The sequence below is a fragment of the Terrapene carolina genome, unplaced genomic scaffold (genome assembly GCF_002925995.2).
Source record: "Terrapene carolina triunguis isolate 2854851 unplaced genomic scaffold, T_m_triunguis-2.0 Scaffold30, whole genome shotgun sequence".
NCBI classification, from domain to species: domain Eukaryota; kingdom Metazoa; phylum Chordata; order Testudines; family Emydidae; genus Terrapene; species Terrapene triunguis.
In genome coordinates, this window is record NW_020664381.1 from 3,423,933 (window position 1) to 3,440,673 (window position 16,741).

At 43.1% G+C, this 16,741-nt stretch overlaps 1 protein-coding gene across 1 annotated transcript; it reads left to right on the forward strand.

Moving 5' to 3' along the window:
- The first annotated feature begins 239 nt into the window (after positions 1–239).
- Positions 240–15,442, forward strand: LOC112117100 (non-histone chromosomal protein HMG-14). Its single transcript, XM_024214974.2, has 6 exons — positions 240–439; positions 836–868; positions 955–984; positions 1,061–1,114; positions 5,497–5,628; positions 14,274–15,442. The coding sequence occupies exons 1-6, from the start codon at positions 425–427 to the stop codon at positions 14,319–14,321; spliced, it is 312 nt and encodes a 103-aa protein (XP_024070742.1). The 5' UTR covers positions 240–424; the 3' UTR covers positions 14,322–15,442.
- The last annotated feature ends 1,299 nt before the right edge of the window (positions 15,443–16,741 follow it).

The following is a 16,741-nucleotide window of genomic DNA, read 5'->3' on the forward strand; positions in this document are numbered from 1 at the left end:
TGTCCCTGCTCCAGCACAGAAGGGAAGCGGGACGGAAGGCGTGGCTGTGAGGGACCTTGACCAATCAGATGGGTGCTCATCCCCCTCCCCCGCCGGAATGATGAGCCACGCCCCACGTCCTGAAATGAGTGACAGGGCCCGCCCCAGGGGCTTGTTGTGATTCGAAAGCAGCCCCGCGGGAGGCTCGGCCCAATGGGCGCGCGCGGCCGCCAGTGAATGGGGCGCGCCCCCCCCCCCCCCCAATCCGGCTGGATCCTGTTGCGGCGCCGCTGGGATGGGGGAAGGGCGGGCTCCGACCACTGCGCAGCGACACTAAGATTCATTCACGCACAGGCAGCAGCCGCTCGCTGGGAGCGAGTGAACGCGGGGAGCAGTAGCGACCACAGCTGCACTAGCGGGTTGTTGGTCGGGGCCACCGCTCGCCATGCCGAGGAGAAAGGTGCGGGGTGGAACCGCTCCCCACCGCACCGAGCCGCCGACCGGACGCTGCGGTCCGGGGCTATCCCCGGGCTTCTCGCGCCGCCGCCCGCAAATTCCCCGGGCTCGGCTGACGCTCACTTCGGGACATCAGCGCCCCCCTCCGGCCGGGCCCCCAGCCGGACCCGCTGAGCGACCGCGGGGCCCTTCTCCCGACTAGCGGCAGCTGCGTCACTCGAATTTTCTGTAGCCGTTAAACGCGACGGCACTCGGGGTTCGAAATCCGAACGCGGCGGCGGGAAGGGGCGTGTGTCCTGACCTCACTCAGCCGTGACCGCCCCTGGGGAGGGGGGAGGAAACCTGGGCTTTGCGCGTGCGCACATGTTTGTTCGTTCACTCCCTGTGCGTTTGTTTGCAGGTGAACGCGGCCGAAGGGGAAGCGCGGGAGGAGGTAAGTGCCGGGCTCCCTGCGCGGGCTCCCCGGGGAGGGGCGCGGAGCAGGGACCCGACTTTCACGCTGTCTGTCTCTCTTTCTAGCCCAAGAGGCGGTCTGCACGCCTGTCAGCTGTAAGTATAGACATCCCCCGGCTGCCCCTTCCTAGGCGCTGTGAGGGGCGAGCACTAAACCTGCCTCTCTTTCCAGAAACCTGCCCCCGCCAAAGCCGAGCCCAAGCCAAAAAAGGCAGCAGCAGCAAAGGTGAGTGAGACACACCTGTGAATGGCACAGACTGTCCGTGTCAGGCTTGCTCGACACCCCAATGCCCTGTTGGTTTGATCATACAGCTAGATCTAGGACAGATTTCATTTAGATGCTGCTCTTAACTTACCTGGCTTCCAGGGAGCAATGCACTAAACAACGGTTTTTACCAAGTTATCTCTCTTGAGAAGAGAACTTCCGAAGAATGTTCTACTCCACCTCTCTTAGACCTTTTCCTTTATTAAGCAGCTAATGGTACTTAGGATCTCTTGTACATACTTAGGAGGTGTGAATATTTTAGTAGCGCTGATCGTTATTTTGATATCAGGGGGCAATATTTCATGTCTTTATTGCTACCTGAAGGGGAAAGTGTGTATGTACTTGCATTTTAAAAGACTGCACCTCTGGCACGCAGCATATATGTGAAGTAGGGAAAATATACCATTTTCTAGTGAATTTAATCTTGGCTATGTAAAATAAAGTTCTTAAGTTACAGCTGTGAAATAATTTAGTGTTCTGACAGTATTTTCTGTAAATGTACGGGAAGTACACAACTATATGTGACAGTCCTAACCAGTAGGCTTGCAGTAATACAAACGAAATGAGACAGTCTATTTGTGTTATCAGCCACAATTTTACTCATTATACATGATTAATAAATCTTTAAATTAAAAAAAATGATTTTTTTCTAGTCTCTTGATCTCTACTTTAGAAATAGAGATGCATGAAGACTTGGTGTATAGAAGCCTTTTAGATTAAATTTATATAATGAATGTTTTAAATGAAAAAGTAGGAAACCTGTGAAGAATGGCTAAATATGTGTGTCTTAGATTTGTCTAAAAACAATAACAAGTCTTAATCTGTTGTTCACTTACAGTTAATGGCATCAATAGGATTAATGTTGTTAGACAAAAGTATTAAATTGTTCTTTTATATTAACTCCATACCGCTATATTAAATATTTTCAAGCCGTGGGAATCAGCTGAAGCATTCGTTAGAATGCAACTAAATGATACAAAGTTTGTTGAGAAGTTTATACTCGGGGAAACTTTTTTTTTTTTTTAAATGAAAAATATCACTCCCATCAAGTCAAAAGAAACCTCTGGCTTAACCATACTAGTTTGGGCAAAAAATATAAAGCCTACCTCAGCTGACTGTTGAATGTGCTCTTGAAAACATTTTACTGCATTATTAAATTTCTTCCATTAAATTCTAAAAAGAGGATAAAAGCTTGATGTGTTTGGTGCTTCTGAAATAGAAGGGCGTACTTTATTAGGGCTGTCAAGTGATTAACAGTACGATTAATCGTGATTAATTTTTTTAAACAACAATAGAGTACAGTAACGCCTCACTTAACGTTGTAGTTATGTTCCTGAAAAATGTGACTTTAAGCGAAACGATGTTAAGCGAATCCAATTTCCCCATAAGAATTAATGTAAATGAGGGGGTTAGGTTCCAGGGAATTTTTTTTCACCAGACAAAAGCCTATTTTTTACACACACACACACACACACACACACTCTCACTCTCACTCTATAAGGTTTAAACAAACAATTTAATACTGATACACAGTGATGATGATTGTGAAGCTTGGTTGAGGTGGAGGAGTCAGAGGGTGGGATATTTCCCAGGGAATGCCTTACTGAGAAATTGGCTGAGCCCTCAAGGGTTAACTCTGACACTTTACAAGGCAGCAGGAATGGAGGGAGGGGAGAGAGAGAGATGCGAATTTCCCTTTTAAGTACACTGCCTTGTTAACTAGATCAGCTTGCTGAGACCACAGCTGCTGCCAGCAAAGCCCTGTCCTGTGTCTCCCCTCCCCCCCCCCCCCCCCCCTCCGGCAGGGGGGGTAAGCGGGGGGGGAGAGTGTGGGGGGGGGACACCCTGACATTAGCCCCCCTCTTCTTCTCTCTCCTCTTCCCCCCCCCCCCTTGCGCACAGCAAGCAGGAGTCTCTGGGAGCAGCTCCAAGGCAGAGGGCAGGAGCAGCACATGGTAGTGGGGGGAGGGACACAGCTGAACTGCAGGCAGCTGCTGCACAGGGAACTTAGGGGGGCTGCCGGTCCACCCTGGTTCCAAGCCCCCACCAGCTAGCTGCAACGGGCTGCTCTTCTTGCAAGCAGTGGACAAAGCAGGTGGCTGCCAAAGACATTAGAAGGGAGCATTGCACAACTTTAAACAAGCATGTTCCCTAATTGATCAGCAACGTAACAACGAAACAACATTAACTGGGACGACTTTTAAGTGAGGAGTTACTGTACCATTTATGTAAACGTTTTTGGATGTTTTCTACATTTTCAAATATATTGACTTCAATTACAACACAGAATACAATGTGTACAGTGCTCACTTTATATTTATTTTTGATTACAAGTATTTGCACTGTAAAAAAACAAAAGAAATATTATTTTTCAGTTCACCTAATACAAGTACTGTGTTGCAATCTTTTTATCATGAAAGTTGAAATTACAAATGTAGAATTATGTAAAAAAACCTGCATTCAAAAATAAAACAATGTAAAATTTTAGAGCCTGGAAGTCCACTCAGTCCTACTTCTTGGCCAGCGAATTGTTCAGACAAGCAAGTTTGTTTACGTTTGCAGAAGATAATGCTGCCTGCTTCTTGTTTACAATGTCACCTGAAAGTGAGAACAGGCGTTCTCATGGCACTATTGTAGCCAGCGTCTCAAGATATTTGTGCCAGATGTGATAAAGATTCATATGTCCCTTCATGCTTCAACCACCATTCCAGGGGACATGCATCCTTGCTGATGATGGGTTCTGCTCGATAACAATCCAAAGCAGTGCGGACCAACGCATGTTCATTTTCATTTTCTGAGTCAGATGCCACTAGCAGAAGGTTGATTTTCTTTTTTGGTGGTTTGAGTTCTGTAGTTTCCGCATCGGAGTGTTACTCTTTTAAGACTTCTGAAAGCATGCTCCACACTTTGTCCCTCTCAGATTTTGGAAGGCACTTCAGATTCTTAAACCTTGGGTCAAGTGTTGTAGCTATCTTTAGAAATCTCACATTGGTACCTTCTTTGCATTTTGTCAAGTGTGCCTTGAAAGTGTTCTTAAAATGAACTACATGTTCTGGGTCATCATCCGAGACTGCTATAACATGAAATAGGTGGCAGAATGCAGATAAAATAGAACTGGGGACATACAATTCTCCCCCAAGGTGTTCAGTCACAAATGTAATTAGCGCATTATTTTTTTAACGAGCGTTGTCAGCGTGGAAGTATGTCCTCTGGAATGGTGGCTGAAAGCATGAAGAGGCATACAAATATTTAGCATATCTGGCACGTAACTACTTTGCAAAGCTGACTACAAAAGTGCCATGCAAATGCCTGTTCTCCATTTCTGGTGATATTGTAAATAAGCGGGCAGCATTATCTCCTGTAAATGGAAACAAATTTATTTGTCTGAGTGACTGGCTGAACAAGAAGTAGGGCTGAGTGGACTTGTAGGCTCTGAAGTTTTACATTGTTTTGTTTTTGAGTGCAGTTATGTAATAAAAAAAAATCTACATTTATAAGTTGCACTTTCACAACAAAGAGATTGCACTACAGTATTTGTATAAGGTGAATTGAAAAATACCATGTCTTTTGTTTATCATTTTTGCATTGCAAATATTTGTAATAAAAAAAATATACACTTCGATTTCAATTAGAACACAGAATACGATATTAAAATGTAGAAAAACATCCAAAATATTTAATAAATTTCAATTGGTATTAACTTAATCGCAATTTTTTCACGTTTTATTTTTTTGAGTTAACCATGTGAGTTAACTGCGATTAATTGACAACCCATATTATTATTTATTATTATTATTATTGTTACAATATTAGCACAGTCAAGTCATGGACTTTGCAAGTTTCCCTGTGTAATTCTACCAATGCGCTTCAATTCTGTCTTCCAGCATGTATTTTCCTTAGTGTTAGGGCTCTCAAACAGGTTGCCACTCATCAAATTGTGTAGTGGTTGTGTGGAAGTAGTTATGGGGTCTGAGAAATCACTACTAACCTTCTTATAAGTGTTTTAGTTTCTGATCCCAGTTTGACTATCTCTTATTTCTGGAATGGAGAGAATTTTTTTTTCTATATACACCTCTACCTAAATATAACACTGTCTTCTGGAGCCAAAAAATCTTACCACGTTATAGGTGAAACCGCGTTATATTGAACTTGCTTTGATCCACCGGAGTGCACAGCCCTCCCCCTTCCCCGAGCACTGCTTTACCGCGTTATATCGAGGTAGATGGGTGTATATGGAAACCTCCTTCACTGGTTATGGAGCATATAGTTTCTGAGGTTTTTTTGGTAATATTGAGAATTAATAACCATCTTGTTTTAAAATTCTTACGTTCATTTTATTGTAGGATAAATCTGAGGACAGGAAAGCTCAATCAAAGGGGAAAAAAGGACCAAAAGGAAAACAGATTGAGGGGACTAATCAAGAAGAAACAAACGATAACTTGCCTGCAGAAAATGGAGAAATTAACAGTGCAGAGGTATAGTAGTAGCTTTAGTCTTAACCTAGACAAAAGATTAGCTCTTGATTATGAAGAGTTAATGTAATGTAATGCACTAGTTAATCTAAACGTCTATCTGACATCAGATTCAGTTTCTGCAAAATCTATGATATAAATGTATGTTGCTGAGATTTTCATAGCAGCCTAGGGGATTTAGCCATGCATCTTCTATTAACTTTAATGGAAGATATGTAGCTACCAGAACTGGTGTGAAAATCCATTGGAATCTTTTCCTCTGGAAAAATAAGAGACATTTTCATAACTCAATTTCCATGGAATATAGCTTTCAGTAAAAACTCAAAATGAAAACATTTCGGCCAAATGTGGTAATAGAGCCTCATGGGAGTTGTAGTTTGCTCCTCATGTCCCCCTTCTCTTTGGGCTGTGATCCCCAGCTGGAGTACATCTCCCATAATGCACGATGGCAAGGAACTTCATGTTGCACACAGCCCTCACCCAGAGAGGAGATGGGTGCATTATGGAAGATGTGTATCTGGGGATCCCAGCCCATGGAAGAGAGTGAGTACGCAAGGAGCAAACTACAACCCATGAAGTGCTACAACTAGTTTTTGACCAAAATCTTTCAACAAAAAACAGTGTTTTCTGCAGAAAGCAAGAAACATCTCACAAATTCCATTATGTTAAAACCCGAAATAGCTGACAGAAAATTTTCAACCAGCCTCAGTGGCTTTGTCCTCTGACGGATCTGAAAATCTCTGATAGTTTCTAGTCTTCATGGTTGCAAAGAAATACTCTAGAAGGATAACTGATGCAAATTCAAAAGAAGACGTTTTAGAGCTATTTTCAGGCTGTCTGCAATGTCAACTGCTTCATCCATTTCAGTGGGATGTTAATCTGACTTAGTGTCAGTAGGCTCAATACTTACTTTCTAAATAACTTGATAATTGCAATTACACTCCTAACTGATGCTTATTAAAACTGAGCATGCACATTGATTAATATCTGAAAATGGCCAAAGGTCAAAGAAATCGTATTTGTTGAATGCAACAGTTGTTCTTCAAGTGATGCTGTTCCAATGGGTACTCTGCTGTAGATGTGGCAGCGCCTCCTGTGCCTGGGATCAGAGATCTTCATCAGCAGTGCCCATCGGACTGCACATGTGCACCTCCCCCTGTCGCGCTGTGAGCGGGACATACACACGTGTGTGTGTGTGTGTGTATATATATAATATATGAATGAGAGAGAGCGTTGTGTGGTTCGACTGCCCCCCAGTTCCTTCTCTACCACCTTTGGTCTGGGACGGAATGCACAGCAGAGCCTGCGTCTCCTTTACCTTCAGTAGATCGTGCCTTGCCTGTCAGTTTTAGGGCTGGTCTACACTACAGCGGTAAATCGATCTAAGTTTACAAAACTTCAGTTAAGTGAATAACTTAACTGAAGTCGACGTAGTTGGATCCACTTACCGCAGTGGCTATACTGCGCTCCGTCGATGGGAGAGCATCTCCCGTCGACTTCCCTTATGCTTCTCGGGGAGGTGGATTACACAAATCGATGGGTGAGTGCTCTCCCATGGATTTAGCGTGTCTTCACCAGACCCGCTAAATCGACAGTGGCTGCATCAATTGCAGCAGTGCCGGTAAGTGTAGACATGCCGAGTGTAGTTAGTACTACTACTTTCCTCTATCAAAAAAAATTTGTTGTTGTTTTTGCTTTATTTTTACTGTTGCTTCATAGCTTAGGTTTCTGTTTCCCCGCTTCCCATTTGGGAAGCTTTTTCCCTCAATCTACCCATCAGGACAGAGACTGGAAGCAATTAGATTTATTTGGACACAAAGTTTATTCATCTGTCAAGTTCCAATTTTGTATATCTAATTACGAGGCTTTTATGGCCAAGTACAACTATCTCAACTACTTCAAGATAGAGGAACTCTGCCAAGACATGCCTGCAGCCAAGAAAGAACAATTCCGGGTGCTTATATCTGAGGGACATCTCTTGGCCCATACAGCCCTACAACAAGCCTCTTTAGACTCTGTGGATACTGCCGCCCTTCTATCTCAATGTTGTAGTCATGAGGTGGGCGTAATGGCTACACCTCTTGGGGTTTCCTAAGGAGGTACAAACTACAGCAGATGACTTACCCTTTGAGAGCCCTAACTTATTTGTGGAGCATATGGATGACACCCTACACTCCTGAGCTGCTCTCTGATCTCTCTGCATTTACACAAAGTACCCTACCAGATTCAGACAGGTCACTCCTCAAGGGGCTACCTCTCATGCACCTCTATCCAAGCAACAATTTTGAAGGTTTAGTCGAGGCCCAAAGAAGCCTTCCCTTGTTACAGTCATACCAACCATCTTTGATATCCCACCAGTTTGGCGACCAGTTAGCTCCCTTGTTTCCATCACGGAGCCTAATCACCTTGGAAAAGTAGGTTTTAAAGATAGGGAAGGATACTCCATCCCTTTCGTATCTATCCTTCTTCCTCACCACCCTCCATCCCCATCTCTCCTCAGGGACCCTTCCCATGAACCCATTCTACAAGAAGAAATTAATTTTCTGCAGTTGGGAGCCATAGATCCAGTCCCTTCCCAACACAGAGGACAGCATTTCTACTTCCTTTATTTTCTGATCCAGAAGAAATCCAGTGGCTGGTAGCTGATCCTGGACCTTCAAAACCTAAACAAGTTCATCGCACTGCAATGCTTCAGGATGGTTACCCTCTCCACCATTATCCCAGCACTGGAATACGGGGACTGGTTCTTGGCCCTCGAGCTCCTAGACGCATATTTCCATATCACAGTACACATTGCCCACAGACAGTTTCTCCGATTCACCATGGGCACCAACCACTGTCAGTGCAAGATACTGCCTTTCTGACTGTCCATGGCCCCTCGTGTATTCTCCAGAGTTCTTGCAGTCATTGCTGCCTACCTCAGGAAACAAGGCGTCGTCATCTTTCCATATTTAGATGACCCCACAACTTATTCTCCTCAAGGCCCCATCTGAAACTGATGCTCTTCGCGCCATCTGGGTGACAGTGGACCTTTTTATTAATCAGATTCTCGCCTATAGTGGATATTGTATCCAAAGAACGAGCCTGCCCCCAGATCTCTGCCAAAACATGCCTCCAACTACTCTGCCACATAGTAGCAGCCACTTTCGTGGTAAAGTACTTACGGTTACACATGCAATATCTTCAGGCACGGCTCCATACAGTCAGTATATGTCCCTCACAGACCACCGCCACAAACTTATTCATGCCGCTGAGAGTCAAGGACTCACTACTCTGGTGGACACCGCCCAAGAGCATCTGTGTTGGGATTTCTTTCCTCCAACCAGCGCAGACTATGATTCTAACAATCAACGCCTCCCTAATCAGTTGGGGAGCACACCTTCACAATCATACAATGCAGGACAGGTGGTTCTTAACCAAATCCACCCTACACATCAACCTCCTAGAGGTACGAGAGGTCCACAGTGCCTGCTGACATTTCCTCCCACTGCTCGCACATCGCACCATCAAGAGTCATGATGACCAATATCGTTTGCATGTTTTACATCAACAGGCAAGATGGAGTGAGGTCCCACTCTTTATGCTTGGAGGCAGTGAAATTATTGAAATGGTGTATCCAACACATCATCATTTCAGCCACACACCTCCCTGGATACCAGAACACCACTGCAGACTCATGGGAGAATCTCCTGCTCAACCACGAGTGGGAACTGGATACACGAATCCTTCAGCTCATCTTCAGTTACTGGGGATTCCCCACCATAGATTCTGCTGGAGAGCAGGACTGGGACATGGCTCTCTGGGAGATGTGTTCCTCGTCACATGGGATGCACCACTATTCTATGTCTTCCCTCCCTTCCCCCTTCTGCTTCGAGTACTCCACAAGATACAGGGGGACTGAGCCCAAGTCATCTTTAAAGCTCCAACTTGGCCATGATAGATCTAGTATACTTACTTCCTTCACATGATAGTATGCCAACCGATCTCTTCATCCAACTCCACAGCTCCTTTCACAGGATGCGGGTTGCATCCCAGTCCACAGATGCTCCACTCCAAAGCCTGGCTCCTCCATGGTTCCAGGATTTGGAAATAACCTGTTCAGACACAGTTAAGCAGGTACTTTTGAACAGCAGGCACGACATGACTAGACACACTTACCTTCACAAAATTGACTAGATTCCAATGCTAGTGCGCCTCCTATCAAGTCAACGCCGTAAGTGTTCCACTACCACTTATCCTGAACTACATATTACATCTTAAACAATCAGGATAATCCACCAGCTCCATTCAGGTGCATTCGGCAGCTGTCATCACTTTTCACTGCCACATAGACGGCCATTCCATTTTCACACATGCACTCTCAAAACGTTTTCTGAAGGGTCTCCAAAATCTTTATCCTCACATATGAGATCTGACCTGGGAACCTCGGCCTTGTCCTCTGTTCTCCAACTAGACCTCCGTTGGAACCAAGGGCAATGTGCTCTTACATTTACTTATCAATTAAAACTGCTTATCTTGTTACCATCACCTCTCATTCATGTCCCCATTACTGACATTTTGCAAAGCGGCCACACGGGCATCAACATATACTTTTGCCTGTCACTATGCCATTACTCATGACGTCACAGCAGACACTCTTCTTGGACGCACTGTCCTATCATCTGCAGTAAATGCTGCTCTGAAGCCCCAGCCTTCCAGTTGGGGCACTGCTTTCTACTCACCTACAGTGGAGCATCCATAAGGGACATCACTCGAAGAAGAAAAGGTTAAATTGGCACAAAAATTGTGTGTAGACAAGTCTAAGTGTAGTTTTTCCCACTTCACAGAATTTGAACACCCTGTTATAGACAAAGTGTTACTGCTGATCAGTAACTGTGAAACGAATTGATGAGAAAATTGACCCTTTCGGTAACTCCAGCAGAGAGACCGAGGACTGTAAATGGACATGAAGAGTGCAGTACCTTCTTGATCCTAGAAAAGCTTACTCCAGATCAGGTTGAGTCATATTAGTAAATGGTATAAGGACACTTGTAATGTGGCTGTCCTTGTTTTCTGCTGGTATTGTGGATAAATAGGATCTTACTCTCTGCTGCTGTTCTAAAACCTTTCGTCAGCACTAAATAAATTCAATTGATATATTCCTTTTAAAGTAGGGCTGTTGATTAATTGCAGTTAACTCGTGCAATTAACTCAAAAAAATAATCACAATCGCATTGTTAAACAATAGAATAGCAATTGAAACTTATTAAATATTTTTGATATTTTTCTACATTTTCAAATATATTGATTTCAATTACAACACAGAATACAAAGTGTACAGTGCTCACTTTATATTTTTTTATTACAAATATTTGCACTGTAAAAACAAATTATTTTTCGTTCACCTAATACAAGTACTGAAGTGCAGTCTCTTTATCATGAAAGTTGAACTTAAAAATGTAGAATTATGTACAAAAAAAACCCCTGCATTCAAAAATAAAACAACGTAATATTTAGTCTACAAGTCCAATCAGTCCTACTTCTTGTTCAGCCAGTCGCTCAAACAAACAAGTTTGTTTACATTTACAGGAGATAATGCTGCCCACTTCTTATTTACAATATCACCAGAAATTGAGAACAGGCATTTGCATGGCACTTTTGTAGCCAGCTTTGCAAAGTAGTTACATGCCAGATATGCTAAATATTTGTATGCCCCTTCATGCTTCGGCCACCATTCCAGAGGACATGCTTCCATGCTGATGACGCTCATTTAAAAAAAAAATACGTTAATTAAATTTGTGACACAATTCTCCCCCAAGGAGTTCAATGTCCCCTGCTCTGTTTTATAGCTACAGCACTCGACCTAAGATTTAAGAATCTGAAGTGCCTTTCAAAATCTGAGAGGGACGAGGCGTGGAACTTGCTTTCAGATGTCTTAAAAGAGCAACACTGATGTGGAAACTACGGTATCCAAACCACCAAAAAAGAAAATTAACCTTCTGCCGGTGGCATCTGACTCAGATGATGAAAATGAACATGCATCAGTCTGCACTATTTTGGATTGTTATCGAGCAGAACCCATCATCAGCACAGATGCATGTCTTCTAGAATGGTGGTTGAAGCTTCAAGGGACATATGAATCTTTAGCACATCTGGCATATGAATGTCTTGCAACACCAGCTACAACAGTGCCATGCAAATGCCTGTTCTCACTTTCAGGTGACATTGTAAACAAGAAGCATGCGGCATTATCTTCTGCAAATGTAAACAAACTTATTTGTCTGAGCGATTGGCTGAACAAGAAATAGGACTGATTGGACTTGTAGACTCTAAATTTTACGTTTTTAAGTTCAACTTTCATGATAGAGATTGCACTACAGTACTTGTATTCGGTGAATTGAAAAATAATAACTTTTGTTTTTACAGTGCAAATATTTGTAATCAAAAATAAATATAAAGTGAGCACTGTACACTTTGTACTGTGTTTTAATTGAAATCAATATATTTGAAAACGTAGAAAACATCCCAAAATATTTAAATGAATGGTATTCTATTGTTTAATTGCGATTAATCGCACTGTTAATGTTTTTAATCACTTGACAGTCCTATTTTAAAGATAATACTTATGCAGTAAAAATGCAATGAATTTATCTATTTAGATGGAGTATATGTATCCTGTCAAAAAAGAACTGGATACATTCATGGAGGATAGGTCTATCAATGGCTATTAGCCAGGATAGGCGGGGATGCAAAACCATGCTCTGAAGTGTCTTTAGACTTTGTTTACCAGAAGCTGGGAATGGCCATTTTGGGAATGGATCACTTGATTACCTGTTCTGTTTATTCCCTGTGAAGCACTTGGCATTGGGCACTGTCGGAAGACTGGATACTGGGCTAGATGAACCATTGGTCTGACCCCATATGGCCATTCTTATGTTCTTAAGCTTGTATGAATTCATTGTTTTGAAGTTAAGGGACAAAATACTGGCTTGACCTAGACCAGTGGTCACCAGTTGATTGATTGCAATTGACTGGTCGACCTTGGAGGCTCTCCCAATCCATCACAATCTCCAGTGGTGCAGCAGGGGTGCCGCTAAAGCAGCCTCCCTGCCTGCCCCGGCCCCACGCCGCTCCCGAAAGGGGCCAATGTGGCCCGGGGAGGGGGGAGAGAGACGTGGCTCCGCGTGCTGCCCCTCTCTGTAGGCATCGCCCTCGCAGCTCCCATTGTCCGGGAACAGGGAACTGTGGCCAGTGGGGGCGGTGCCTGCAGAGAGGGGCAGTGCGTGGAGCCACATCTCCCCCTCTCCCCGGGGCGCGTTGGCCCCTTCCGGGAGCAGCGTGGGGCTGGAGCAGGCAGAGAGCTTGCCTTAGCTGTGCAGCTGCCCAAGGTAAGTTCTGCCCGGCGGGAGCCCGCACCCCAACTCCCCTCCTGGAGCCACCACTCCATAACCCCTCCTGCACACTGCACCCCCAGTCCTGAGCCCGCACACCAACACTCTGCTGGCGCCCCCTCCTGCACCCCTACCCCAGGCTCAGCCCGAAGCCCCCTCCCGCAATCCAAACCCCTCCGCCCCAGCCCAGAGCCCCCACCCCCTCCCGAACCCTCTGCCCCAGCCCTGTGAAAGTGAGTGAGGGTGGGGGAGAGCAAGCAACGGGGGGAGAGGGTGGAGTGAGCGGGGCGGGGTCTCGGGATTGGGTAGATCCTGGGTTGCCCTTAAATTCAAAAATTGATCTTGGGCGTAAAAAGGTTGGAGAACACTGATCTAGACACAGTGTAGTTCTGCCACTATTACTCAGTCTAGATATTTAATTAAATTACTGCAGAGATAGACTTCTAAATTCAAGAATACTGTGACATGATCACTTTGTCTTAAAACATGTTAAAGTAACAATGCAAATACTGCAGTGTAGAATAACACATTCAAATGTTTGCTTCTCTAAAGATATGCTATTCCCCAGGATCTAAGCTACCTAGTGTGAGAGAGAGTACCCAAGTATTTTGACCTTTAGGGCAGCAGTTAATGAAGTAGGCTCCTTTTTAAAAAAAAAAAAAAAAAAAAAAAATCCCTTCACCTTTAAGTCTGTCTTGAGCTGGAATGACTTCACATCCCTACCGCATATGCATTCTAGAATTGTTAATACCGTTTTAAAAAGTTAGCTGTTTAAACGAAAAATATGTTGTTTAAATGTCTGGGGCTGATCCTGCCAGCGCAGTTGGGGCTAGGGCCCCTCCAGCCGGCGTGGCTGGGCCTGCTTTGGCGCTGCTCCGGGCCAGCTGGCTTTGCTCCGGGATTAACAGTTAAGGCAGATTAACCGGTAAAACTAATTCTTACCAGTTTATCTTTTACATTTCCAATATGAGGAGCAGACTTCCTAAAATTTGAGCCAGTTAAATTTCACTTTAATTTGATTTGTGTGTGTAGAACGTTATCAAAGGGGACTGATTGGTTAAGATCATGAATCAAAATGTGTGAAGACTTCAAAAAATAAGTAATCATTTGTCCTAAACATTTGATAATGAATTTTGCTCTAAAATATACCTGATTTGTTAAATCTTTTTGAAGCTACCATATTCTCTTTACTGTTAGATCTTATGTGTGAATTAAGACATTGAGATTTTCAGGAAACTGTTATACTAAATGTTCTCTATGTCCCCTCCCCTTTTTCAGGCTCCAGGGTCTGATGCAGCAAGAGAGAAAGAAGCTAAGTCTCAGTAATATCTCTACCAAGTCTTTTATCAGTGGACCCAGTACCTACCTTCCTTGTACAATTCAGAGGAATATTTTTATCAACTATTTTGTAAATGCAAGTTTTTTAGTAGTTCTAGAAAACACACTTTTAAAAAGGAGGGAGTCCCGCCACTTCCCATTTTTTTTTTTACATAATTAGATACGTGTAAATGCTTTTTTTTTTTTTTAAAGAGGTAAAATCATCTACTGGTTGTCTATTTTCTGTGTAGCCAGAAATTAATGGAATGTTAGCTAAGGGAGAGGCTTTGAAATCCTGATTACACTTAACATTCCATAGCTTGTGAGGGACAGTTTTTATATCCTGTTAAATGAGGCATGACACAGATCAAACTTTGGAATCATAAGTTGAAAAGTCTTATCATTTTACTTATGTCCACTGTATCTATAGAGTTATTTCTGTAATGAAACTGCTCCTTGGTGTTGGATCTCCCTTTCAGAATTGTGTATTATCTGTGACAGTTATTTTTAGTAGTGGTAGTTTTATTTTTTTCAATAACTTCGTAACTCTGCTGTGAAAAATTGGAAACCTTTATTGGGTGTGTAGTGAGTGTGATGTTACTGAGCCCTGGTCTACACTACAGATTTATGTCAGTATAACTACGTTGCTCAAGGGTTTGGAAAATCCACCCCCCTAAGCGATGCATTTATACCAACTGAACTCCCAGTGTAGACAGAGTTATGTCAATGGAAGGGCTTCTCCCATCAACAAAGTTACTGCCCCTCAGGGAGGCAGAGTACCTTTGCCAATGGGAGGAGCTCTCCTGTCAGCACAGGTAGCATCTTCTCTAAGCGTTACAGCAGCACAACTCCAGCTGTGCTGCTGCAGTGCTGTAAGTGTAGACAAGCCCTGAGTAGGTGGAACTTTCTATATAGCAGATCTAACTTCATATGACAGTATTCAAGATACTGATACATCATGCCCAATTGTAAAGGACAGTTTGTCAACACAGGTTAAGATGAAAAGTAATTGGAATAATGGTTTTTAAAAAGATGAAAAATATACAAGAATAAAAAATTGTACAAATTGTTCATGGTGTGTCTATGTACTGATTACCAAACGAGCCAATAAAATCTTGGTCATAAATGGACATTGCTTTTGTAGCCGCTGGGTTGACTACAGTGACGCATGTAACTCATACAGAAGTCTGTTTATTGGATTTTGTTTTTCTTTGAAAAACTGAGAGAGACATGTACTGGTAGATACTTTAACATTCACTCTGAAAATACAATTAATGTTATTCCTAGAGATGAGGATAGAGAGGGATTTTTTTTTTAATTGCCAAGCATCCAGTTGCAGTCTTACCTGGGTTGACCAATTGGAATGTTGATATCATAATTAAAATGGAGTGGGATTGTATGATGGGGTTGCCTGTGCTGGTGAGACTCTGGGCATAGTAGCCCCTGGGATCCCTTCCAGTGAATGTTTTATATTCTTAATCTCATCTTCAGGGCTTCATTCGGTCAGCTGCAGGGGGTCAAAAGGGAATTACCCCCCACCCCCCACCCCTTCCCTTGATGTATTCTAGTTTTTGCCTTTTTATTTTTGTTTTCTTTTCTCTAAAGCAGTGGTTCCCAAACTTTAACAACCCTGTGAACCCCTTTCACTAAAATGTCAAGTCTCGTGAACCCCCTCCTAAAAATGAATATTTCCAGGGATTTTCTCCTTTACCTGAGTATAAATTATACGAGCAGTGATCTTGGAAATATATTTTTTTATGACAAGCTTATTACACACTATTTATCATTACAGTATTTTTATTACATTATGAAAACAGCAACACTCTTCCAAGATCTCACTTTCGTAACTTGTATCACTTTGAATAAGCCTGTTTTATAAGATAAGGCTCCTATGTTTCATCAAGGAGTATCAGATGTGAAACAGCATGAAGGTATTTAACAAGCCAACTCAAAGAGTTCCTTGTACACAAGCATTCAGGTCTTGAGCAGTCCAGGCAAACAACGCACATTACAACAAAGCTTAAACTTATTCTTCATAATAATTTTAAAAACAATACTAGCTGCCTATTTAATTTTAAAAACAGCAAAAAATATCCACCTCCCTTTCCATTTCTTATAAGGAATCTTGAAGTTTAAATCTCCTCAGTGTGATAGATATGCTTGCTTTGATCTGCTTAGCTCTTGGAAGTTCAAGGGCTCCCGGCTGCTGGCCCCATGCTACCCGGGACAGCTCTGTCCGCCATTAGGGAATTTTTTCCCGAGAACCCCCTGTAACATTTTACGAACCCCAGTTTGGGAAACACTGCTCTAAAGCATGAAAGAGGGGCAGGGTTGGCAATTTACTTGGGAAAACTAGTTTAGGATTGGGCACTAGTAAATACTGTCTTAATCTGGGAAAAATAAAATTATTATAACTATACTAATGACAA